This window comes from Ruditapes philippinarum, unplaced genomic scaffold (genome assembly GCF_026571515.1).
Source record: "Ruditapes philippinarum isolate M1 unplaced genomic scaffold, ASM2657151v2 ctg3287_1_1_1_1, whole genome shotgun sequence".
Lineage (NCBI taxonomy): Eukaryota > Metazoa > Mollusca > Bivalvia > Venerida > Veneridae > Ruditapes > Ruditapes philippinarum.
In genome coordinates this window covers 142,061-169,500 of record NW_026867077.1, presented here as the reverse complement: position 1 = coordinate 169,500, position 27,440 = coordinate 142,061, and the positions used below count along the sequence as shown (strand labels likewise).

Here is a 27,440-nt window from a genome sequence, read left to right as displayed (position 1 = left end):
ACAAATTTTTAATGACCAATTGATTCTGTTTTCATATTCAGTGCGAATCTGAAATATTTACATTATTTACACTTCCGGTATGGCTGAAAGCGAAGAAAAAGCCCCTCCTTTGCAAGAAAAGGGAGAACTTGATGAGGTAACAACATTAATTGTTGTATTACATCATCTTACGTATTTCCGTTGAAAAAAAATATTTACCTACCCTCAGATAACTATGGTTGAATGCCCAGAAGCTTGATCTGTTGATTCGTCCCATTTAATTTTCGTAACAAGATAATCACGATAATTTATCATGATTATCTACAACATTCAAATTCACTTCTTCTTCACTTGATTCTCCCGATTCCGAAGTTAAGATCATTACTTGAAATCGATTTCATTGAAAAAGGGTGTTAGTCTTGATGTAAAAAACCATGAGTTAACAGTAGTCCTAATTATTAGCCTAATTAATTTGGCGTGAACGGTTTGACCCATTTTACAGACTTTTTTTTCTTACTGTCAAACCGTTACGCCTAATTTTAACTGTCATTTTTACGCACGGAAAATCTACCGGTAACACTATCGATAGTTTGGACTAATTTTTACTGCTTAAACCTGAAAGTAACTTCAATTACCTCTAAAGATCAATAGAATATAAATTTTAGTACTAACTTCTCCTAGAAAAAATAGTAGATTGTACCTGTCTTAACGCATACATGCGATTTATTTCAAATTTGTACTGTCTACTCTATCTTCGGCCGACATGTTATGACGTCATCGTAAAAAAATCGATTCCGTGAAAGCTGGTAGTAGCTACCAGTGTGTCTAGCAGGTAAGTGTGGGTTACGCATGAAGATTAAATTAAACGAAATATCGGGGAAAATAAATCTATTCATTATTTTTTAATAAATGTGTGCATTATTAAATACTATTGAAAAGTATCATTGTATTTAACCTAAAATGCAATGGTCGCAAATAGGCTCTGTACAAGTACTGTTGTTTAATATTTTTTAAATATTTTAATATATATACTCAACATTTATCAATTGGTGGTTTGCCTTCTTGTTTACTGCTAATGACTGCCAAATGTCACTCTCGGATAAAATACTGACTTCATTTATACATGCATATTTATATGACAATTAAGAACGTAAAAGAAATATTGAAGGAAACTATTTGAAATACACTTCAAATTATTCAGTATTTGTACAAATAATATTTCAAGAGCTCATTTTCAACGATTGCCGATATATAATACCATATTAAACCTATTGATAAAGTTAAATGTCTTCTTGACATACTTTATTAATTTACTAAAAAGGAACTTTATTGTGATCCAGCCATATTTCCGTTGAAAAGAAATATTTACCTACCCTCAGATAACTATGGTTGAATGCCCAGAAGCTTGATCTGTTGATTCGTCCCATTTAATTTTCGTAACAAGATAATCACGATAATTTATCATGATTATCTACAACATTCAAATTCACTTCTTCTTCACTTGATTCTCCCGATTCCGAAGTTAAGATCATTACTTGAAATCGATTTCATTGAAAAAGGGTGTTAGTCTTGATGTAAAAAACCATGAGTTAACAGTAGTCCTAATTATTAGCCTAATTAATTTGGCGTGAACGGTTTGACCCATTTTACAGACTTTTTTTTTCTTACTGTCAAACCGTTACGCCTAATTTTAACTGTCATTTTTACGCACGGAAAATCTACCGGTAACACTATCGATAGTTTGGACTAATTTTTACTGCTTAAACCTGAAAGTAACTTCAATTACCTCTAAAGATCAATAGAATATAAATTTTAGTACTAACTTCTCCTAGAAAAAATAGTAGATTGTACCTGTCTTAACGCATACATGCGATTTATTTCAAATTTGTACTGTCTACTCTATCTTCGGCGGACATGTTATGACGTCATCGTAAAAAAATCGATTCCGTGAAAGCTGGTAGTAGCTACCAGTATGTCTAGCAGGTAAGTGTGGGTTACGCATGAAGATTAAATTAAACGAAATATCGGGGGAAATAAATCTATTCATTATTTTTTAATAAATGTGTGCATTATTAAATACTATTGAAAAGTATCATTGTATTTAACCTAAAATGCAATGGTCGCAAATAGGCTCTGTACAAGTACTGTTGTTTAATATTTTTTAAATATTTTAATATATATACTCAACATTTATCAATTGGTGGTTTGCCTTCTTGTTTACTGCTAATGACTGCCAAATGTCACTCTGGGATAAAATACTGACTTCATTTATACATGCATATTTATATGACAATTAAGAACGTAAAAGAAATATTGAAGGAAACTATTTGAAATACACTTCAAATTATTCAGTATTTGTACAAATAATATTTCAAGAGCTCATTTTCAACGATTGCCGATATATAATACCATATTAAACCTATTGATAAAGTTAAATGTGTTCTTGACATACTTTATTAATTTACTAAAAAGGAACTTTATTGTGATCCAGACATATGCTGTGTAACTATAAAGGAAGGGTCACATATTTTAATTGAAATAAATTTTAAGTAGAGGATATTAAAAAAAAGTCATTGAGAAGATCAGAATTTTCAAATGAACAGATTAAGAGACTTATAAATGTATAAGGTGTATGTCTTGTTGTTTCATACTGTTTTGGTGACACTTTTGTTTGTGTCCCTTGTTGTTTTCTCGTCTATGGTAAGTTTTTCCCTTTGCCCCTAGTTTTATTTCTTTATTTCGCCCCCTCCCTCAAATTTCCTATCCCCTTTCAGAGATCTGCCGAGGACGCGATTTTGCGCCATTGGCGCTAAAAAAATGAGAATGGCGCAGGAAAATCGGCAGCAAAGGGCCATGGGTGCATCTAAAATCTGTGGCAGACTTATAAGAAAACAAAACTGTCTGCCGATTTATTTAGTCATCCAGTCAAAACTGGTACCAACAGCAACATTCCCCTGTAATTACGCATATTCTTGAGTTTATCCATTCCCCTATAGCTTTTGTCCATGTTATCTACTTACCGCATTTCTTCTTATTATTCCTTTCCCACACAGATACTCATTTCTACTACGTAAATTTAATCCAATATAACAAACAAACAAATTATACAACTACTTAATATTTAAAATGATTATCGGTAACTGAAAAAAAGTGTTGCTATTTTTAGCTCGACTTTTCTATGAAAAGGGGAGCTATCCTACTCGCCCCGGCGTCGGCGTTGGCGTCACACCTTGGTTAAGTTTTTCGTACCACCCCACTTTATTTCAGAAGTATTACAAGTATGGCTTTGAAACTTACCATACTTGTTCACCATCATAACCTCCATCTACAGACAAGAGTACATAACTCTGTCAAGGTTTTTGACAGAATTATGGCCCTTTTTTGACTTAGAAAGTGTATTGAGCTTGGTTAAGTTTTTTGTACCACCTCACTTTATTTCAAAACCATTGGAGGTATTGCTTTGAAACTGACCATACTTGTTTACCATCACGACCTTCATCAACAGACAAGAGGACATAACTCTGTCAAGGTTTTTGACAGAATTATGCCCCTTTTTGACTTAGAAAATACATTGAATATGGGTAAAATCCACTTATTGCCTTAACCCTTTGAGATATTGCTTTGAAACTTTTAATGCTATTCACATCATTACCCCCATCTGTACGCAAGAGAAGGTAACTCTGTCAAGGATTTGTTTTAAAAATTAAGGCTTTTATCGACTTAGAATCTTGGTTAAGTTTTTAGTACCAGTCCACTTTTTGACTGAACTGTTTGAGATATTAATTTGAAAGTTGGAATACTTGTTTACAATCATGATTCCCAAACATGTCCAGGAGAAGGTAATTCTGTCAAAGATTTTATTTGAATTATGGCCCTTAACTGTCAATGTTTTGTATTATAGGCAAGCACTAAAAAACTTAAAAAATCTAAAAAAATTCATTCCTATCCACTGAACCTGCAGTGTTCAAGGGTATCACACAATTCAGTAAAATAATTCTTCACTAAATATCTTAATGCTCATGGCCATTGTTCACTTTAAAAATACAGAGATTCTTGTATTGCCTTTTACTGCAAAAACTTTTTTTATTGGCAAGCAATAAAAAAGTCGAGCGCGCTGTCTTACGGACAGCTCTTGTTAGAAATGCTGTAAGTTACAGCATAATCTGACAGGTGTACAACATGAGCACCCCTAAGGTCACTCAAGTTTACGCAAGCTTTGTAAAAAAAAAGATGTCTAATTTCGTCATCAGAATATTTGACAGGGTGATTAACCAATCAGTGAAACATTGTGCATGACTTTTTTCATGATCAAAAGGTCTGTCGGCAAGTGTCTTTGATGTATGCTGTCTACACAGAGGCATACAAGGGGCAATAAAATTCGTCAATATACAGTGGTAAGGGACATTTAGTGCAAAGTGGAATAATTCAATGGATAATGCACAGTATTAGACAACCAGCAATTATGTGAATAAATTTGCATATCAAATTTTTGAGCAGCCATTTAAAAAATATGTCTGCAATTAATATTAGAAAGTTACCATGTAGGCATAATTTTTAATTATTGGTTAAGTACTGAATCATATTCATAAGTGAACCACTTGTCATAAAATATGATTTATTAAGTTTTATTACCAGGGAAATTCAATTATCTACTTTTAACTTTTTAACAGTTATTTAGGTCAATGTTTACTTATTTGCCCAAGGCCCATACTTTGGTAAAAATGGCCCATCATTTTCAGACCAAATGGGCCCAGGGCCCAGTACTTTCAAATTCTTGGCAGATCTCTGCCCTTTTCCTGTGCCCGTTAACTTAGTGGTCCTGTTTCATACTGTTTTGGTGACACTTTTGTTTGTGTCCCTTGTTGTTTTTTCGTCTTTGGTAAGTATCTTCCCTTTGCCCCTAGTTTTATTTCTTTATTTCGCCCCCTCCCCGAATTTCCTATCCCCTTCCCCTGTGCTTATTTACTTAGTGGTCCTATTAATCATTCATTTATTTATTTTCTTTGATTTCCTTCTCAGTTACATTTTAGTGATAAGCCTCCCTTGCGCCCTTTCCCGTTTTAATTTAGGATCCTCCTGGGTTCCTTGCCAATGGTTCATGTTCCTTGGTCGTGTGGGGTTTGCGTTCATTGAACGCTGCCTTTCCTTGTTCATCTTGTTTATCATATTGTATACATGTATACCGAACCGTAACAAACAGATAATGATTATCAATACAAGGTTTGGCAAGCAAGCAAAGAAATGTAAAGAAACAGAAAAAACTTATCCACATTCATGAATCCATCCTCCAATAAAAACCACCAAAAACGCCTGAAACTGCAAAATCGAAACATAAATACACAGTAGTGCCAAAGACGGCTCTGGTAGGTTCAAGTGCTCCCTTTCGCCGGTTTAAACAGAATTGATCACTTAAACATAATAATGTTGAAATTTTTAATCAACATCCACAGATGTGTACATAATATGGCGGTAATCATGGAACTTTCAATGTGACACATTCGAGGTGTCGTTCAACGGGAACTAGATAACATGGATTTTTTAATGGGTATCAGAGGTTTTGGTGCCTTTTGCGACAGTCGTTTCAACATTTCTCCCATCTGTCTTACATTGTTATGCTATTCAACATCTAAATAACGGTCACTAAATTTCCGCTTGCTGTGTTTTTATCATAAAACCCGTCAAATCTGTGCGACAATTGTATTTTACTGAGGACTGTCTGAAATTCCATTTTATAGTTTGAAATTTTAAGATTTTTTTTCAGAGTTTTCAAGTTATTTTTGGTTGTTTTGAACTTCTTCCCATACACAACCGTCCTCAATTTCTTTTAAAGATTATAAACTAGAAATTGATATGGAGTGTAATATAAATTGAAATTCTTCTTTGCTTCATCATGTATAGTATAATTATAATTCATTAAGATGTACCTACAATTACATTGTATTTTCGTATGTGGGAAATCATGGCAGGGTTATAAAATAAAAAGGTAGTTCAGAAATTTCACCTAATGATCACAGATGTTAAAAAATCCAACTTAATAATATCTAATTTGACAATTTAAACGGACTTAAATGCAGTATGATCTGACATCGGACATCATAAACTATTTAATTTCTAAGTAAGGTTATCATAATTTCCTTTACACATTCTCTTTTTAATGCTGAAATATTTGTGTGTGAATAAAAGAGTTTTTCCTGCAATAATTCATATAAATAACATAAACAAATTGTATAATAAAGCTTGGCAAATACAATCGATTGCCGCCGATACCTGTGTTACACCATGGATTTTACCAGTGTTTACAATTTTACCATGACACCGCTTTCCAATATGGCCGCATCAATAATTTTCAATGATTAAAAAAAATTAAAGTGGAATATTTAGACTTCTGTTCGACTTTGAAGTATGATAATTTGGAACCTTGCATAAAAAACGATTCTCTTTCAGGTAATGTAGACCGTTTCTTTGAAACTTTTCTAGTTTTCGCTCCCAACAACTTCTAATTGGGAAGCGTCCGTGCATAAAAATGCAGTTCGTGGTTGGACTTGGAAAAAGACAGCGCCCGTCCAAAATTATCTCGGTGTCTCTTTGACAAGTCTAATAAGTTGGACTATCCTAATTATAAGACCTATACGTAACCTATTTCATATTTATCATTCATTAATCTGATATTTTACTTTTTTCATTTTCCATGTTACGTTAGGTCTTAACAGATCTTTGCAAAATCGTGTAGCAAAAAAATTGACATTAGACATCTATTTAGATCTAATGCATTGAAAAAAAATTAAAACAGTGTGTATTTACATTAATTTTGACCTATTTATGAACAGAACTAAAAAATAAATATCTTTTAACAAAATAATTGAACTGTCACCTCCGAAAAGTCATGATTAAATCCTCTCATTTAATTGAATACCTTGTATTTATCATTCATTAATCTGATATCTTACATTTTTCATTTTCCATGTTACGTTAGGTCTTAACAGATCTTAACAATGTGTAACAAAAAAATTGACATTAGACATCGATTTAGATCTAATGCATTTAAACAATTAAAACACAGACTTCCCGAAATACGTCGGTCCGATGGACATGTCCGATAGATTTTGATTAGGTCCAACGATTTTTTATTCCGGATCGGTCCGACTGTCCAGCTTTTATCCAAGTCGCATGTATACAAAATGGCATCGCTAAAGGTGCCAAACCTGGGAAAAAATGAAAATCTACATCAGAGGAGGGCGCAGAACAGCAGTTAAAGGATGAAAAGAATAGACCCGAGACAAACTTTAATGAAAAATGGAAGCAGGACTGAATTGTTTGTGTATGACAGGGAGGAGTTGAAAATGCACTGTACGGACTGTGCCGATTTTAACGTCGAAAAATTTAAATCCGAAAAGTGTTTAAGAAATACAAACACAAGTTTTCCTTTGATTTTGATTAATTTTATCCGGTCTGACATATTTCGTTTCGGTCCGACAGATTTTCATGGTTTGTCAGACCGAATGTCTGACACTTTTTTTTAACTTTCGGGAAGTCTGAAACAGCGTGTATTTACATTAATTTTGACCTATTTATGAACAAAACTGAAAAATAAATATCTTTTAACAAAATAATTGAACTGTCACATCCGAAAAGTCATGATTTAATCCTCTCATTTAATTAAATACCTTGTACAGCCGATATACAAATGGCCGCCATACAGTGCGCGAGATCTGATTGGCTAATTTCAAATGCAAGCATTTAAATGAGTCCAGAAGTGTCTAACGGAATATTTTTTCAACGAAATAATTGCCCATGCACCATCAGTGTGTTCGAATATATTTTTCCGTTCAAAAAATTGGAATCAATCTGTAAAACACTTTACTTAACCAGTATGGCCGATGAGCGACATAGATTGATATTTATATTTTATTTTAATTGATAAGTACATTGTTTGAAAGTTTTTGTTAATGATAGACCATGCAATTGAAAGAACAGAAGATAGGCTTTTGAATAAAGCTTGAAAGGCAAGTCAACAGACATTTTTTAAATTTTTCAAAATGCTACGCGTTTAAGAGCAATAACTATTAGACGTCAGGCTTGACCAACATAAAACTATAACAAGCCTGTAACGTCTAATCTATTGGACTAGAGTTAACAGTAAAAATAATATGAAAAATGCAACTGTCTAACTTTATGAACTTACAGTTTTCAACTTCAAATTTACCAATTTAGGAAAATATGCTAGCATTCAAGATGTTTAAACTCTTAAATAAAGCTAAATAAATCTTACTTAAACTGTTCAGCTTCCCGAACACTATTACGCAAGGTAAAGGGTAGCTTAAGGTCTTCAGCGTACCTGTTTATATACTATGACATGACGTGAACGCTGAAGACAACCCTGTAGGGAAAGTCCACCAATAATCGTGCCAGGAATCTGGCACGCTCGTATTCATTCACCAAACATGCCATGAAGTAAAGTGAAGCTTACCTTGATAGAACTATATATAATCTGTTGATAAGCCAAGGATGGACAAATAAAAATCTTATTATGAACTTGAACTACCTAATAGTTTCCGACAGGTAAAAATTTCGGCACTTGGCCGCCATATTGCCGAAATGTTTGACCACGTGATTACGAGATTGACCTTTACGAACCCATGTGCTTCCAATATTTTTATACATTTTTTTTTGAAAGATATTGAAAAAGGTGATTTACTGACTTTTATATTCAATAAAATCATATTTAAGTACTAAAAGATTAATGAAAATAAATAAAAACATTATCTTGAATAAAAAAATCGAAATCATGTCAACAAAATGTTATAAATATAGTACACGACTCTATTCAAATCTGTTCCCGCGAATGACGTCATACGAGATCTCGCGTGGAACCTGAATGTCATGGCCGACGTAGTCGGCGTAAATTGATGTTTTAAAGTTAAAAAGGCAATTTTAATGACGGTATTAATATTTTGATACTTTAATTGGTATAGAACAATACTAAAATAATTGTTTTATCGTAAAATGCACAAGAATTGATTGGGTCAAGTGTATTTGCAAGTGAAAAATAAGAATAAATCAACTTATGTTATTCTTGTTAGGTTTCGTAACGGGTCTAATCCAAAACTTTAATGCCGCATCAGATGAAAAACAAAAATGTTAAATAGCGGCTTATAAAGTTTTGGAAGCCAGAACTAGGTAAAGGGTCAAATCGGCCCTATACCAACTCAGCACAGGCCCTCTATAAAAACATATATTAGGATATAGATTGTTTACTTAATAAAAAATTTAAGGAGTAAATTACTATAATGTTATTCAGGAGTATGATCACTTACAAACAGAAATTGAAACAGTTGGCAGTGTACCTGTACTTATAGTTTGAAATTATCTTTGTTAACAAGAGATATCAAGACAATATATGTTAAATATTGATCTATAAATAGAATTTTCGGATTGAATTTTTGTGACAATGAATGTAATTGTATTTAATACTGTTGAATACAACCATTGTGTTTTAACGATATTTTTTACAAAAAATCTGGAGTTGGCAAAACATGCATATAAATTGTAAATTCTTTCTTTCTCTACAAATTCACATACAAATTGGTACTTTCATCAATTAAACTTTTCAATATCCTTGAGTAGAGATCTGTTACTGTGAAAATGTGAAACCATGAAAGTTAAAGTAATAAAAGTAATCATTACCAGTAATACATAATTATGGGCCGAGTTGACCTGTGCCGAGTTGGAATAGGGCCGAGCTGACTCACAGGCCGTTTTAGGGCCAGACTGACCCTGATTCTAACGCAACACCAAAAATGTGTTGTACCTTTTTTTTCAAATCGCCGTCCTTGGAATTGGGAATACTTTTATTTGGATTAGGAAAAAAGAATAATTGGAATGGGGTTGATATTTGGACCTGTGGGATAGGGGGGAAAAGGCCTGGTATTGCTATGTGCAAAAAGATATTTTACAGAGGAATAAAAGCAGAAAGAAAAAGCCAGAATACACTTTAAAATAAAAATTATGTGATGGTAACATTGGTTCTTATATTAAAGTCAGTTTACTATTCTACTTTCACAATGATAGTTTATTTAATGATACTATAAAGTGTTGTACAATTGTAACTTGAAATCCTGTTTCTGAAAAAAATGCTATGAACAAGTTTGAAAAAGACATTTCATGATTCATGTTTATATTGTGACACAATAAAAGTGATGCTAATGGCAAAAAAAGGTATCTTGCATAAAAAAATCTTTCATTATTTATTTACAGGAGAGGCAGACTGTTATATCTGTAGACACACCCTCTGGTCAAGAGGGTCCTGGGGCTCCACCTTCTATACCTCAGATACCAGCACAGCCTAAACCTAAGCCAAGAAAAGGTATGGTTGTTATTAAACCTTTGTGTTCATATGCCAGTTTTCACAAATGGGCATTTTCCCACCTAAAACCATGCTTCTTTTATCATCCATTTGATTTTGTTTACTTTGAACCCTAACTTAGGATGGGTTGGTTCTGTATATCAATCTGAACGTAAAGAGTCCCTTCTTCCTTGTCCAACCAGTAACTAAGGAAACATTTTGACCTACAGTCCTAATTTTTGGTGTGAAGGTTGGTCAAGATTATTTGGTGACCTTTATTGATTTTTGGGCCAAAGGTCAAAGCTCACAATGGTCAAGACAAGTCTAAGTTTGTCTAACCAATAACTAGAGGGCCTAAAGTCCTAAGATATTATCATAATTATGTGGAGGTCAGTCATGACTAGTAGATGACCCCTATGTATTTTGAGGTCAAAAGGTTAAAGATCAAGATCATTATGTATTAATTTTATAACACTTGACCTTTATAAAACATGCATTTATAAGTAAGTACATATTGCACTGTGACATGTACTATGAACACATTTCTAGTTTGGACTTGTTAGTTAATTCTTGTAAGGTTGGCTAGTACTAGACTTTGTTTGCATATTAGAAGTGTTCTACATTTATTTGTGAAATTAATCACTTACAGTAACAAGAGATGATAATTAAAGTGTAGACTGCATTACAATAGCCTACAAGTAAAATAAATAAATGCTAATAATGCTGATAAATGCTGAAGAGCATCTATAAGGCTCTAGATTCATATCATTATACTGTATATGGGCATTATAGATTACAGTGATTAGTTAGTGCTGTAAAGTGTATCAAAATACTAGTTGCATGGAAAAAAATTGCTGACATCTGAAATTTTACATTCACCTTATGTTACCAGTATACATATTATCTAAAGAATAACTGTTTCTATATTTAGCCCCTGAGATTCCAATATTTGAGCGTCGGAATTGGCTTATTCACTTACATTATGTGAGGAAGGAATATGAACAATGTAAACAGTTAATCAAAGAGCAGCTTGGAGAAAGTGGGGGGATGTGTGAATATGCTGTATATGTTCAAGGTATGTAAACACTGCAACCCTCTGACGGAATGTGTGAATATGCTGTATATGTTCAAGGTATGTAAACACTGTAACCCTCTGACGGAATGTGTGAATATGCTGTATATGTTCAAGGTATGTAAACACTATAACCCTCTGAGGGAATGTGTGAATATGCTGTATATGTTCAAGGTATGTAAACACTGTAACCCTCTGAGGGAATTTGTGGATATGCTGTATATGTTCAAGGTATGTAAACACTATAACCATCTGAGGGAATGTGTGAACATGCTGTTTATGTTCAAGGTATGTAAATACTATAACAATCGGAGGGAATTTGTGAATGTGCTATATATGTTTAAGGTATGTAAATACTATAACAATCTTAGGGAATGTGTGAATATGCTGTGTATGTTCAAGGTATGTAAATACTATAACAATCTGAGGAAATTTGTGAATGTGCTGTATATGTTCAAGGTATGTAAACACTATAACCATCTTAGGGAATGTGTGAACATGCTGTTTATGTTCAAGGTATGTAAATACTATAACAATCTGAGGGAATTTGTGAATGTGCTGTATATGTTCAAGGTATGTAAACACTTTAACCATCTTAGGGAATGTGTGAATGTGCTGTATATGTTCAAGGTATGTAAACACTATAACCATCTTAGGGAATGTGTGAATATGCTGTGTATGTTCAAGGTATGTAAATACTATAACAATCTGAGGGAATTTGTGAATGTGCTGTACATGTTCATGGTATGTAAACACTATAGTCCTGTGAGGGAATGTGTGAATATGTTGTATATGTTCAAGGTATGTAAACACTATATCAAACCCTGTGAGGGAATTTGTGAATATGCTGTATATGTTCAAGGTATGTATATATATATAAATACTATAACTGTTATAGCTGTGGGTTTTTATCATATGTCCAGCTACATGTAGGTTATGGGAGATTTTGTGGTTCAACTTAAGTGCCAGCTTATCCCAGAAAAGGGGCACATGAGGTTATCCTCTAGCAGTAAACTGGAAATTTTGAAAATAACCCAATTTAAAAAATGTAAGACATTTTGAATGAAGTTTAAATAGAAAGATTTCATTCAAAAATATCTCCTGGCTAATATGTATGGTTAAATTGACAGTAACTGTTAAGAAATAATTCAGGTAAAAGTCTGTTAGAACTTAGTTCTTATCTGAAATAAATTTTAAACCTTAGAAATGTCTACTCATATGTAAGATTGGCGTTAATGAATAACCGGGTTCATTTATTTCATTACATATTAAATCTCCTTCCCATATTTTTTCTCAGTAAAAATAATCTTATTTTGATTTGAATGAAAAGCAACTCTTTTCTACAATTGTGGGTTATTTTTCACTATTAAAAAATGATTTTGGAAAAACATAAAAAGTGAATGATAGGAAATACTGCACACATGTTATTGGTGTAGACCTACATTAAATGGAACATCGAAAATTTATTTCTGTTCCAGTCATGTTAAAAAATCTCAACAGAGATCAAATCAAAATAAGATTAGCACAAAACATCGATTTTCAATTTATTTCTGAGTAAATTTTATAATAATCTTTTGCATATCTTATTGTTTTAAAGATATACTTTGCTCAAATTTGATATCAGAAAATATTGATAATTGCTACACAGTCTCTTTGTAAATATGAAATAAACATGTTTTGACTTCACACAAAGTTTCTATGTCATGTTTAAAACTCTACACACTATAGGTGGTCACAATATGAATATATAGTGTCGTTAAAAAAACTGGCAGGGTTTTTTTTAAGAAAAGACCAACTTTACTTGTCCTATAATAGAAAAACGTGACGTCCAATACATAGTTTATTCATTATTTATTCAAATAAGACATATTCAGTAAGAATTTCATAGGTTTTAATAAATGTCTTCGATTAAAATATTTTACTAAAAGATGACCATAGTATATCTTTAAGTGAACCAGCTTATTCTATTAAGATGTTCAAATTTTATGTTTTTAGGCATTTGGACCTTTAGCTGTAAACAATAAAATAATTTATAGACATTTGATTTGTTGGATGAAATGCAGTAAAAAATCCTTTTTTGTCTCATATTTGTTACATGTAGTTTTGATTTATTTTTCAGCATTGATTTTAAGAATGGAGGGTAAAATTCAAGAATCTTTAGAGTTGTTTCAAACATGTGCCTTGCTAAACCCAAGCATTGGGGAGAACCTTAAACAAGTGGCTAGATCTTTGTAAGTGTGTACACCATTTATATATTTATTTCAAATCACCAAAGATTTCTTTGAGAGCACTGAAAAGAAAACATTAAATGAAAAGATATTTAAGATAGTTTCAGCTATAAATTGTTGATTATGTTATACAAATTTTTTATGTGTATATCAATATAACAAATAAGGAAAGTTAATGAGAGTAGCAAAAAAATGAAGAATGATGTCATTTAGGACAAAATTTTAATTTTTTATGTCTCATTTTTCTAGAGTTGATTTATAAAGCTTTGTAATTTATTTTCTAGATTTTTGTTGGCAAGACATAAAGCAGCTATAGATGTGTACAATGAGGCTGAGAAACTGAGTGTCAATGACTGGGTAAGTATGGTCTGTCCGATAATATCAGACAATTGCACAATCCCTAGTAATTGTTGCTATGCCTCACAAGCTTATGGCCAATGGAGCGGACGCCGATAATACAGCAACTGGCTCGCTTGATAATATTCCGTCAAATATATCAATATTTTTCTGTCGAAGTTTACTTCTTTAAGTGACAGAATACTTTATAAAGTTCTAATTAATTCAGTCAAGCTTTTATCAGAAACTATGAAATTTTATACCAAAATAAATATAAAATAAACTAGACAATAAATCTTGTCAAGATGCTGAGTGTCATTGTGGAAATCTGAACATTTATCACACATCACTGATGATCTGATATTGTGTCTTATTGAAAAAGTGTAAAATTGGGTACATGTATTGAAGACAGTTGTTATAAATAAATGATATACTAGTATATAAGAATCCTACTTACAGCATACAGTAGAAACTGTGTTTTAGGAGATTAACAAGTCTTATTCTACCTACAGTTTTCAGAATGTCGATGCTAACAATTTGTCTAATTATATTGCAGGAAATTTGCCACAATAAAGGTGTTTGTTACATGTATCTGAAAGAAATGGATAAGGTAAGATGTTTTCTAATGGGAGATAACACTGTCAAATCTTGGTTTATTGTTATTATTTGGCTTTCTTTGACTGTAAACAATATATATGTATTTTATCTTTCTTGTATAATTTACTGAACTTCCTTGTGAAATTATTAACTGTTGCTATGTTAAATATAGTTGGGACAAAATTATTCATCATATTAGGTCAAATTTCAAAATATTTACTGACTAATTATTGATCATTGCAGACCATGATCAGATGACACTGATGTGCCAGCTGATCTTAGTCTGCATTCATTGCATGGGTAGAATCTGCCTCAAACGCCCCCCACGGGCCCATTCCCCACCATAGCAGACTAAGGATTATATTATAAATGGTAAAAATAAATTAAAAGACTGTAGACTTGCCTTTTACCATTATTGGTTTGAATCTCTTCAAAGTTATTAAATATTTTTAAGTAAGAAAGCTATCATAGCTTACACAATGTCATTTATTCTACCTATGTGCTAGTCCACTGAGGTCAAAAATCCTAAAAACATAAAATTTAAATTCTTACATAGGTCATGTGAAGCACTTAAAATGGAATCATCTGCAAAGAATGATAAAGAAATATGCTCAGAATTTAATTAAACATTTATTTTGTGCGCGATACTTAACAATGCTTTGCAGTTTCAGGTTGTTTTGCATAATGAATTATGATTATAGAAAAAAGGGGAGAGGGAATGATATGAAAATTTGCACAAAAGTTATTTATTTAGACATACATCAAATGGTACACAAATATTGGAAACATTTTTCCACTTCTGTGATGTTAAAAAACCCTCAGTGAAGTCCCTTTAAGGGACACCTCATGTCTTCATTTAAAAAGAAATTATGCTTGTAGACTATATCATTGTTAGAGAGATTGAAGCCTTACCCAAATGAAAACATTTTATATTTCAGGCGAAGGAATGTTTACAGCGAGCTATAGGGTTTAAGAGGCACGAGATATCGTATGTTATGTTAGGCAAGGTATATCTCATCAATAGTGATATACAAGGAGCTATTGAAGTATACAAGGGGGCAGTAGAGTAAGTTCTTATGTATATATTTGAATTGTTTTCATATAAGGTTAGATAAAATCACCACAAATGTTTAATGACTTTACTCAATGTCTGTTGTCATATTTTGAGGTTTGAATCATTTGAATAATTTAGATTCTTTCTTGTGAGGTAGCCATTCATCTGGCATCCTGCTGATGGTTTGTGGTTTTATTCAGGTCTCAACATGAACCAGCGTTGCTTGAAATAATTTTTACATTTTTTTGAATATTGATACATTATTAAAGGGACTCCACTGAGGTTTTTTGACATAATGGAACTGAAAATAATATTTCCAGATAAATGTACCCTTTGATGTAGGCTTAAACCAGTAATTTTTGTGCAAGATTTCAGATCATTTGTGCACTTCGTTTTTCCAGAATAATTTTTTAAATTGTGAAAAATAGAACAAAATGAAAAGCGTTTAAACGCTTTTCACTCAAAAAAGGGCTAAGAAAAGCATAAAAATACGATTTTCAATTTATTTCAACATATATTTCTTAACTATCTTTGCATATATTTCTGTTTAAAGTGCCCCAGCTCATTTATGTAAGAAATTCAAATGTTATGTTTTTTAGGCTTTTAAACCTCAGTGGAGTCCCTTTAAAGTTGGAAAGTCACTGTATTAAGTTTATTGGATTGTTTTAAATAAAATTTATGATTAAGATACAGAAGGTTTTGTTGGAGAACTCTGGAAACAAAATACTGATCAGTCAATTTCATCATAAACACATCAATAATGGTACTTGAAATATACATTTTGTAATATAAATCAGGTATATATACAATTTACAATCTGATGTGTAAAACAAGAAATGTATTTATTTCCAGATTTTCACCTGAGCATCCAGATATGTTAACAACCCTTGGACTTCTTTACATGCAGGTTTGTTATTCGTACAATAATTTTGCCTTATTGGGAAATAGTTTAAGTATTTGCCTTGAAAGCCATACAAAAAAAGAAACAAAAATGTAGTGATTTTTAAGAAATAATATTTGTCTCAGCAGTGTTTAATAGCTATTCAAATAATTAATTCACTATGATACTAGAACAAAATCTTGCAATTTTATTAATTGTAATAATGATTGAAAAAAGTTGTTATTACTTTTAAATTCTCAAGGTACTGGCATGGATGATCTGAATTTTTGCATACAAGTTATTGTTCTAGATCTATATCAAATGGTACATAACTCTCAAAAAAAAATTGCCAGTTTCGTCATGACAGAAAACCCAGGTAGAGTCCCTTTAATAGAAAAGTTCTGATTTCAGCCATAGTTGTTTATTATAATTGTTTCAGGTTGGACAGTATCAGAAAGCCTTTGAGAATCTAGGTAATGCTATGACCTATGACCCCAGTCATGTGAAGGCCATCATGGCTGCAGGAAGTATGATGCAAAGTCACGGAGATTTCGATGTTGCTCTCACCAAGTACCGTGTGGCGGCCGTAAGTTCACCTGAGAGTCCCCCACTGTGGAACAATATTGGAATGTGCTTCTTTGGAAAGAAAAAATATGTAGCTGTAAGTAAATGATTGTTTATGTAAAAGAAAAATTATTATATAAAAAAAAAACAATAAATCTTGTGGGACTGTAAAGACAATTGACAATGAAATTTCTTTTTCGCAGCCTAAGGCCCATTAAAGCCTTAGAAATAATTATAATTTTCCTCTCACAAAAAGGCAAAAACACAATTTATATTATTATAATGATGGGTTTAGAAAACGTAAGATGTTTTATCACATAAAGAATGTAGCCCTGAATGAGAAATAATTTTTCATAAAGTAGTAAATCATTAACAAAATTGTATTATGACTTCCTCACAAAACTAAATTACTCTCATATAGCTTATGTCGAGAGTAAATCAATTATTCTGTAATCTACTGTAGCAAGAAACAACAACAAATACATAGGAATAACGCTTAATATTTGGTAGTACATATTACAAATCAATAGAATCAATCGGTATTTATCTGTATCTGTTATGTTCTTGTTTTTGGGATTCATCAGATGTATAGCATTGTTGTTGTATCCGAAACTCTGAAACGAAAACTAAAACAGATCTGAATACATGGTTACAAAATATTTCAAATAGAGTAATATTGTGTAATCTGTAAAATATTTAATAACAAGTTATGTTCATTAAAACAAAGAAAATTCATTAAATTACAATGTATGCAACTTTAAAAAGTTATATTTCAAGAAACGATTCTTGTGTGTCATGTGAATAATAATGTAAAAAGCCTAAATATTCGGCAAGAATATGTATTAAAATATTTTATTACAAAAACGGTTGTTGTAAGAAGGGATGGGGTCGGGTGGGGTGTATTTAAACAAGTTCTTGATGCACTACCAAATGCAAGCGTGGAGTGAAGAAAAACTGCGAAAACACAATATATATACCCCACTAACCCACGAAATACAGGTGCAACGTTAAAAGAAAATATTTAAGGTATCACTCCATGAAACCATACATAAACGCACATTCAAGCTATATCCGATACGAGAATAATTTCATTTCCTATTACTTAACTAATGGCCGAAACATTAAAAAAGCATATGATGGTTTGTCTATTATGGCTTATAAGTACCAATATGGAAACTGAAAATAAAAGTTTTATCAAATAATAAAAAGGCAAATTAGAGGCTTAATGGGCTTAACGGACAAATTTACATGCTGATAGAAAAAAGTTATAACAATAATCAATTACAACTTTTGATGTCTATAATTATCATTCTTCTTACAGGCAATCAGTTGTTTGAAGCGAGCAAATTACCTGGCACCGTTTGATTGGAAGATATTATATAATCTAGGACTTGTTCATCTGACAATGCAGCAGTATGCCTCCTCTTTCCACTTCCTGAGTGCCGCCATTAACCTTCGACCTAAAATGGCTCAACTATTTATGCTCCTTGCTGGTATGTGTAATTGTATTATGTAAACTTGACAACAAAAAATAATTTTAAATTTTATTTCATACTAGATTTAATTAGAAGGTAGAAGGAACAAAATAAAGTGCATGCATGAATGTGTGTGTGCATGTATGTTTTTAAAAAACAAAATAATGGGAGAAAAGGAAATTAAAATTTGTAATTAATGCAGCAATATTGAACATCTAGTTCTCTCACACTTTATTTAAGGATGGTACATTGTACATATGTATTTGACAACTTCTTCATTAAAAATGGTTTAAATTATTATGGTAGTAATTATTTCATTTTAATATTCAACTTGATGTCCTGAAGCTTTATGCATGTTGACTGATTCAGTTTATGTTTTTGCTGCAAACTACTTGAATTTACAACTTCTGTCTTATTCAGTTACAGTTGTAGTTACTTGTTAGTATGTTGAGCATCTATAAATTATAGATTGTGCATGTATATGGTTTATTGGTAATTGTTAGTGTAATTTATCACATACCTGTGCTGCTTTTACATCTCTGTAAACATTGTATTGCACAGTTGTGTATATATTTTGACATGATATCTTTTGTGTTATACAAACAAATCATAAAGAGGCACTACATGTTAACATAACACGTTAGGCATGTCAATGAAAAAAATTATTCTTTTTCACTTTAAACAGTCTTTATTTTGGGTATGTGATAAATAGAATACTATATTAGCGTAGGTTCATCATTGAATTTATTGAATTTGAATAAAAAAATATCATGCTCGCCAGAGGCTCGTGGATCACATAATACAAATTTATTCTACTTGTTTAATAAATTCAGTATTGAACTTACATTCATTGAATATCCGATATATAATATACATCCAATGTTGTATATTTATAGTATCATTAACACACCTTGAAGATGCCGACAATGCTAGACAGGCCTACGAACAAGCTTTACAGATAGATGAGTAAGTTCATTATTAACTTGTTATCAGGATGAAAACTTTAATGTTATATTTGTATTACCACTTGTTTAATGTTTTGCATGCAGTTAAATATTTCAATGACCACTGGGGATATTCACTTTATATTTCTCGCACAAGTATATGGGATCAAAATTGAAGGTCGCTTAGATCCAGAATGTCATCAAATCTTATCAGTGAAGTTAGTGAATTAAACAAATTCAGAGAAACTTTGGATCATTATCGAACACATAAATATAGAATAAATTTTTAATGAATATTCCTTTTTGTGAACCTTAACATATCCTGTGTGGCCATATTTTATTATGAAAGACTGAGAAAAGTTAAATAAACCGTTAGATATTTTAATATCTAAAAGCATAAGAAAACAATTAGATGTTCAGTAAGAATGAAAGTCTCACAATTTGTTTGATGTACATTACAATTTTAGAAGTCATTATATTATAATGTAAACTATATTTTTATATTTCCAGCAAGGACCCAATGATTTCCCTCAATTACTCTGTGTTCCTATATAATAACAATGACAGAAAAATGTCTCAGAAACAATTTGCAAAGTTTGAATCAAAAGTGAAAGGACTAAAGGGCAATGCCAACCCTTTGAATACAGATCCTGAGGTAAGTTTTATTTCATATCAGAATATTATATGAAAATTATATATAAGATATTTTTACTACACACTCTGTTATCACAGTCATGTTAAATGTTGTTCAGGTAACTTTCATCTAGTTTTTAGCTCACCTGAGCTTGCTCAGGGTGAGCTTTTAGGATCGATGAATGTCCGTCGTCCGTCCGGCCGTCCACAATTGCTTGTGAACACTCTAGCGGTCGCATTTTTGCCTCAATCATCATCAAACTTGGTCAGGATGCTTATCTAGTTGAAAGCTCGGATGAGTTCGAACATGGGTCATCTCAGAATGAAAAACTAGGTCACAAGAGCTAAAAATAGAAAAACCTTGTGAACACTCTAGAGGTCACATTTTTGACCCAATCTTCATCAAACTTGGTCAGGATGTTTGTCTAGGTGATAGCTCGGATGAGTTCGAACATGGGTCATCTCGGATGAAAAAGTAGGTCACAGGAGCTATAAATAGAAAAACCTTGTGAACACTCTAGTGGTCACATTTTTGAACCAATCATCATCAAACTTGGTCAGAATGCTTGTCTAGTCAATTGCTTGGATGAGTTCGAACATGGGTCATCTCTGATGAAAAACTAGGTCACAGGAGCTAAAAATAGAAAAACCTTGTGACCACTCTAGTGGTCACATTTTTGACCCAATCATCATCAAACTTTGTCAGGATGCTTGTTTAGATAATAGCTCGGATGAGTTCGAATATGGGTCATCTCGGATGAAAAACTAGGTCACCGGAGCTATAAATAGAAAAACCTTGTTAACACTCTAGCGGTCACATTTTTGCATCAATCATCATCAAACTTGGTCAGGATGCTTATCTAGTTGATAGCTTGGATGAGTTTGAACATGGGTCATCTCGGATGAAAAAGTAGGTCACCGGAGCTAAAAATAGAAAAACCTTGTGACCACTCTAGCGGTCACATTTTTGCATCAATCATCATCAAACTTGATCAAGATGCTTGTCTAGGTAATAACTCGGATGAGTTCGAACATGGGTCATCTCGGATGAAAAACTAGGTCACAGGAGCTAAAAATAGAAAAACCTTGTTAACACTCTAGTGGTCACAATTTTGACTCAATTGTCATCAAACTTGGTCAGGAAACTTGTCTAGGTCATTGCTGGGAATAAATCGAACATGGGACATCTCGGATGAAAAACTAGGTCACAGGAGCTAAAAATAGAAAAATCTTGTTAACACTCTAGTGGCTACTGTTGTGATCCAAATATTCTGTTAATTGGTCTGAAAGTTTGTTTTTTGATGATTTCTAAGTCAAGATCGAACATGGGTCATCTTGGATGAAAAACTAGGTCACACCGCCCAAATATGGAAAAACCTTGTTAACATTCTAGTGGTCACATTTTCGACTCCATTATCATCAAACTTGTCAGAATGCTTGTCTAGGTAATTGCTTGGATGAGTTCGAAATCGCATGTGAAACTAGGTCACCGGAGCTAAAAATAGAAAAATCTTGTTAACACTCTAGTTGCTACTGTTTTGATCCAAGTATCCTGGAAATTGGTCTGAAAGTTTGTTTTGATGATTTCTAGGTCAAGTTTGAATATGTGTCACCTGGGTAAAAAACTAGGTCGCACTGCTCAAATATGGATAATCCTTGTTAACACTGTAGTGGTCACATTTTTGACTCACCTGTCATGAGACTTGGTCAGAATGCTTGTCTAGGTAATTGTTTGGATGAGTTTGATAATTCAGGTGAGCGATCTAGGGCCATCATGGCCCTCTTGTTTTTATAGCGGTTGACTCTTTTTGCTGTAAGGGTTTATGTTCATGTTATTTATGTAACTTAATCTCAGTAGCACTCTAATTAAGGTTTGGGAATTATATAATTCAATAATTATTTACTTTACACAGGTTCAAGAGATTGCTAGCAAAATGGCCGCCGCTCTTCAGGTAGGAGATAGTTTAGTATGGAAGGATAAACAACAAGCCGAGAATAAACCTTCAGCACCACCAGCCGAGGACGTTCACGCTAAGCAGCCAGCTAATGTGAAGGAACCGGAACCTTACAGATCTGGAGTAGGTCCAAGTCCAGCACCAGGTACTTTGAGCCGTGCAGCAACATCCACCGGTGTCGAAGCAGATATTCCACCAACTCCAGATATATCACAAACACCGGTTCCAGGTTTCCGGGCAAACAGAGACGAAATCCCAGAAACACCTTTACCGAACCTACCACCGGGAGAAGAGCCAGATCAACCACCACCGACTCCAACTTTCCACCCTCCACCTGGAGAACCTATGCTTCAGAAGAAAGCTGGGGATTTATCCTCACTGCCTACTCCATTTGGAAGGACCATTCCTCCGTTACCATTCAAACTTGGTGGCGGAAAGTTACCACCAGTTCAAGGTCAAGGTCAAGCTCCACCAGACCTTGACAATCTTCCAAGTCCTCCACAAGATGAATTACCATCTTACGAGGAGGTGGAGATGGCAGATAAACTTTCTGGAAAAAAGAAAAAGAAATCCAAAGAACCTGTTCCAGAACTTGAAGCATTGTAGTGAAATGTAAAACCTGTCAGTCACATGGCAGATTATTTGTAATGACAGCCAGAAACTTGTGAATTCAATGAATAATGTTAGCTTACTTCTCATGCTTTAGCCTTAATTGTTCAATGAGTAATTTACATGAATAATTGTCTTTTTACATAAATATCTTACATGAATGATTGGCTGTTTCCATAGATAATGAGTAATTTACATGAATATTTGTCTGTTTACATACATGAATGATTGACTGTTTCCATAGGTAATGACTAATTTGAATGAATAATTGTAAACAATTGTCTGTTTACATAAATATCTTACATGAATGATGGTTTTTTCCATAGATAATGAGTAATTTACATGAATAATTGTCTGTTTACATAAATATCTTATATGAATGATTGGGTGTTCTCATAGAGTGTGAGTAATTAACATGAATAATCGTCTGTTTACATAGATAATTAGTAATTTACATGACTAATTGGCTATTTACATTATCAGATGTAGCATACATGTATAAGATAAGATGTGACTGTCATTTCAGTGTTTTTACATGGGATTTATTTATTTACTATTAATTACCACATGATTTTTGTTTGTTTTTATTAGCATCGGGAAATCAGTGAAGCACAAAGTGTTAATAACTTTATTAAACTTTTTTCGACTATACTTAGGTTTGTTTTTTAAACAGATTTACAAGATCTTAATATTGGCAGCAAAAAATGCCACTAGTATATATAAAGGTAGAACTGAACTTTAAGTATAGGTCGTCCATATAATTATCCCTAAATATAACTGTAGATTGTCATAAATTTAAAGCTGGACCAGTTCCTAGCTTTTGTAAATCATTGAAAGAAAAGTTAATCTGAATTCTTATAGAATTAAACAGAATAGACAATGAGAAAACACTGGAAAAAAAACAAGTGAATGATATTTCATTCCTTCCAAATCTATTTGAAAGACCCTGGGAAATTGTACTCTTGAATTTAAATGTTTCTAACAGAATCTCTTTACCTGATTTGATTTACATGTGATCTGTAATATTTTTCCTCAGTTTATTAATTCTTTAATGTAGGCAGTGATCATGATAAGCATCGGCACCGGTATGGTATACACCCATTCCAATTGTCTAAGCATGATTTATACCAACACCTGCATTATTGTAGTGAAATAATCTGTTATTGTTAATCTGATCCAAATTTAATTTTATAAGCATTTGTTGTAACAAAAAAACTATTAAATTGATATTGATGTGGAATATGTTTTAAAGACGGTATTTTATATTTTGCTCAGTAGAATGAATAGTTTTATCTTGTGTATATTTACCTTGTATTATTTATATGATATACATGTATTTATTGATTGTCCCAGAGTCTATGACAAGTGTTCCGTCCATATTTTTTCTAATTTGTATTTACACCTTTCATTTTTTTTGTGATGTTTTTTTTTGTGTTGTTTTTTTGTGTGTTCCTTTGTAAGTTATCAACACATCATCATTTCTGTATACACTGTTAAGTTTATATGTGGACTAGGCTTAATGATAATGATTTTATTTTTACATTGGTGACCGTAAATTATACAGTAAAATCAGTTCAGATACCTTATAAATATTATACCTTATAAACGTTAACTTTATTTATTTACAGTAATATACTACAAGTGACAAGATGTACATTATTGTTAGCTAAAAATAAAAAAACTAACTTCTTTACCTAACATACTGTATTTTACATTTATATTTTCAGTCCCTTTGCATACTTACATTCCAAAGGATTATTTTAAAGAAACTTATGTGCACCATGGTTGTATAGCATGTATTTAAACAAATAACAACGAATTTTAAAGGCCCATTATGCCCCTGAAATAACTTATGACTTTTATTTTTTTAAGCTTTTTATTTTTGATGAACGTTTTTTCCACAAAAAGCTAATCATTGGCCAATTACATGAACCATCGTTTCCCTCCTGTTGCTTTTATAGTGATTAAGTATTTTGTATGGAAGTCAAAATACTACTTTGTTTACATTTTGCTACTTAAATGACAAATTATTTCACATTTTAGAGCTACTTTCTTCAGGTAACAAGTATCTTACATGCCCTAAAACCATAATTTAAACATTATAAAATTCATATTTGCTCTTTCTAAAGTAAAAATTTATTGGTTTCTGAAGCATAATGTGCCTTTAATATAAAAAAAAGTTTATTCATGATTTATTATTTATCTTTGTCTTGAAAAGTTCAGTTTTTAAAAGAGTATAAAATATAGGCAACCTATTCATGACTGAGGGTTTTGTTTAAATATACTATATAAATCATGATTGATAGCTTAATACAATATTTTGTTTATCTATGGCTTATGTCATCAAATGTTCATGAGTTGTTGAAAAGGAGTATTAGTTTTAACATATGTATATATGATATAAAAGATAGATTGTTAAACAGATTTTTTGCAACTTATATAAACCTTGTATATTTTTGCTTCCTGGAATTTACCGGTATCAGGAGACATACGAGGACTCCTGGTTGTGGCCATGAACCCAACACCTTCACCACGAGGGCACCTTCTCCCATTCTGAGTACTAGTGATTAAATGTATATTTTATAAATGGGGTATATATGTTACATATAGTCAGTCAGACTCATCATCATGTAGCAATATTTCATTATTACACTCTTTTAAACAAAGAAATCAAGGCATTATATATGTGTTTTCATATGATGATAATTTTATATCCCGTTTTAGTGATTTGTACTTTGTTAAGCTATACATTTCTCCATTTCATATTGTAATATGAGGCCCCTGTCTATATATATCTGATTCATAATAACTGATATAAAGGCTCTTTGAGGGCCTACATGTTCTGTCAGTACTTGTGTGTTAAACTTTATTATTCTCTAAATGAAATGCAGATTGTATTACGGTCAGACTATCGTATTAACATGGCTAGCGTTGGGCTGGGAAAAAACAGCAGGGAAAACTGTAAGAATATATGGCATAAGTTGATTGGATAAAAGTATGAAGTTTTTAGTGGATGAAATAAGATGTTTTTAGTGGTTTTCTTAAGAAATTGAATTATTTCATAAGTCTCTAGGATAACTTGTGACTTGGATATATGCATTCTATAAAAAAAAGTGTGTGTCAGTCCTGTGATCAGCAAAAAATTCAGTGAAAATGGGGATAATCTTTTTGCAAAAAAATCGTTGGTTACCCCTATGTAACAAGAACATTTTTATGTGTCCAGCATTTCATTCTTCTTGGGGGGAAAACACATCTTTTGAATGAAAACTCAATTTGAAGGTAGGATTGGAGACCATTTCTCATAATGTAAGTCTATCGGAAAATCAATACGATAGTCTGATCTAAAGAGGGAATGTGATTAATGGTGACCGTGCATTTCGTAGGCATTTAGGGTAGAGTAGGTTACGGTATGTGCACTATAGTTGAAGTGTGTAATATTGAGATAATTAGTGTAGAAGTGAAAGGTTTGACTGCTGTTTGTTTTGATTACACTTGAAGAGGTTTGTTCACACTTGTGAGATAAAATTCAGTAATATCTTTTCCTTTAGATATTGATTATATATTATAATGTGAAAAATGACATGATTTGATGATAAGTGCAGAATATATGTAATTGTAAATCATTGCTTGCACACTGCTTCTTACAAAGTTCATCCAAAATACCATTATGTATATTAAAACAGAACCTGAAGATAAATTATGCCAAAAGGAAGTACACCGTAAAACAGCCGGGGAAAACGAAAAAAAAGCTATTTTTTCATTATATTAAACTTACATGGTAATGAATTTATCATGCTTTCAATCTATTATCAGTATGTATGCATCTTAAGGTATAAGTGTTGAATAGCTTGAAGAAAAAAATGTTAAGGTTCTGATGGTTAAAGATGTTTAGTCCTTGAAAAAATCTTAAACTTTTATGGTTATTTGCCATAAGAAATCCACAATAAGGTGGTGTCTGGACTGTAACATCAGTAATGTTTTGCTGTGACTCTTATATCCGACTGGTTGAATTACTTACCTGTGTCAAGTTACGAATTATTACCTAAGGTGCATAATATATATTGTTTTACAAAAACTTGTGTGGTCATTTATATAAACATTATTTTCTGTATAAGTTAGTGTATTTATTATTTTTTGTCTGTGATACACCATGATTTTGCTGCATACCATGTGAAATAAACTAAAAATCATTTAGTGTGGTTTTTGTTGTGTGTAAAAAAAACACGGTACAATATTTCAACTTCTGCAGAAATGTTTAATTTTAGTTAAAGCATTGTCTTTTTAAACAGTTTGGACTGCGATATTTGTACGCATGTTAGTTACAGGAAGTCACCTTGGACTCCGAGGGATCTGTTTTAAAGTGGTCACTTTATTGAATATTGATCTATGAGGTAATGATGCACGAAATAACAATTTGGGTTGTTAGACAGTGGTAGTGTGGTTATTGGACTTTAAATCCAACCATGCCTGTAATTAAACCCGTGTTCCAACCAAAAAGGGACACAAACTATCTTGTTCCGGTTTTATTTCGACTATATTCTCAATAAATATTTACATTTTTATTGTAACAAATCGCAAAATCAGTACATAATGTATATATAGCAATTCTCATTGAACTTAACGAATACATTCCGCACTTTTTGCACGAAGGTTAAGTGCTTAAATCGAAATGATTACCCGTCAATTAAAACTCAAAAGTCATGTCCTCTAGAAAATTAGCCGCTTTTAACATTCAGCGTCAAAAAGAAAACATTTTCTTTTAATTAGTTCCA

At 32.2% G+C, this 27,440-nt stretch overlaps 1 protein-coding gene across 3 annotated transcripts; it reads left to right on the top strand.

Annotated features, from left to right (window-relative positions):
• Position 1: 1 nt before the first annotated feature.
• LOC132734749 (Bardet-Biedl syndrome 4 protein homolog) lies at positions 2-25,063 on the top strand. Of its 3 annotated transcripts, XM_060721594.1 has the most exons (13): positions 2-136; positions 10,234-10,342; positions 11,253-11,396; positions 13,513-13,624; positions 13,906-13,978; positions 14,514-14,567; positions 15,493-15,620; positions 16,461-16,515; positions 16,928-17,149; positions 18,374-18,545; positions 19,424-19,493; positions 19,982-20,126; positions 22,018-25,063. In XM_060721594.1, exons 1-13 carry the CDS (start codon positions 80-82, stop codon positions 22,663-22,665), a joined length of 1,989 nt encoding a protein of 662 aa, XP_060577577.1. In that variant the 5' UTR covers positions 2-79; the 3' UTR covers positions 22,666-25,063. The 3 variants fall into 3 exon arrangements, with proteins under 3 accessions (XP_060577577.1, XP_060577578.1, XP_060577579.1); XM_060721595.1 differs by lacking the exons at positions 2-136; positions 10,234-10,342; positions 11,253-11,396 and adding an exon at positions 11,539-11,567; XM_060721596.1 differs by lacking the exons at positions 2-136; positions 10,234-10,342; positions 11,253-11,396 and adding an exon at positions 12,230-12,255.
• The last annotated feature ends 2,377 nt before the right edge of the window (positions 25,064-27,440 follow it).

What these genes read in the sequence shown, in the direction of transcription:
- LOC132734749 (XM_060721594.1), top strand. Translation starts at nt 80, where the DNA reads ATGGCTGAAAGCGAAGAAAAAGCCCCTCCTTTGCAAGAAAAGGGAGAA. An exon ending in CAAGCTTTACAGATAGATGA is followed by an intron (nt 19,494 to 19,981) that starts GTAAGTTCATTA and finishes TTATATTTCCAG; the next exon opens with CAAGGACCCAATGATTTCCC. An exon ending in CTTTGAATACAGATCCTGAG is followed by an intron (nt 20,127 to 22,017) that starts GTAAGTTTTATT and finishes TACTTTACACAG; the next exon opens with GTTCAAGAGATTGCTAGCAA.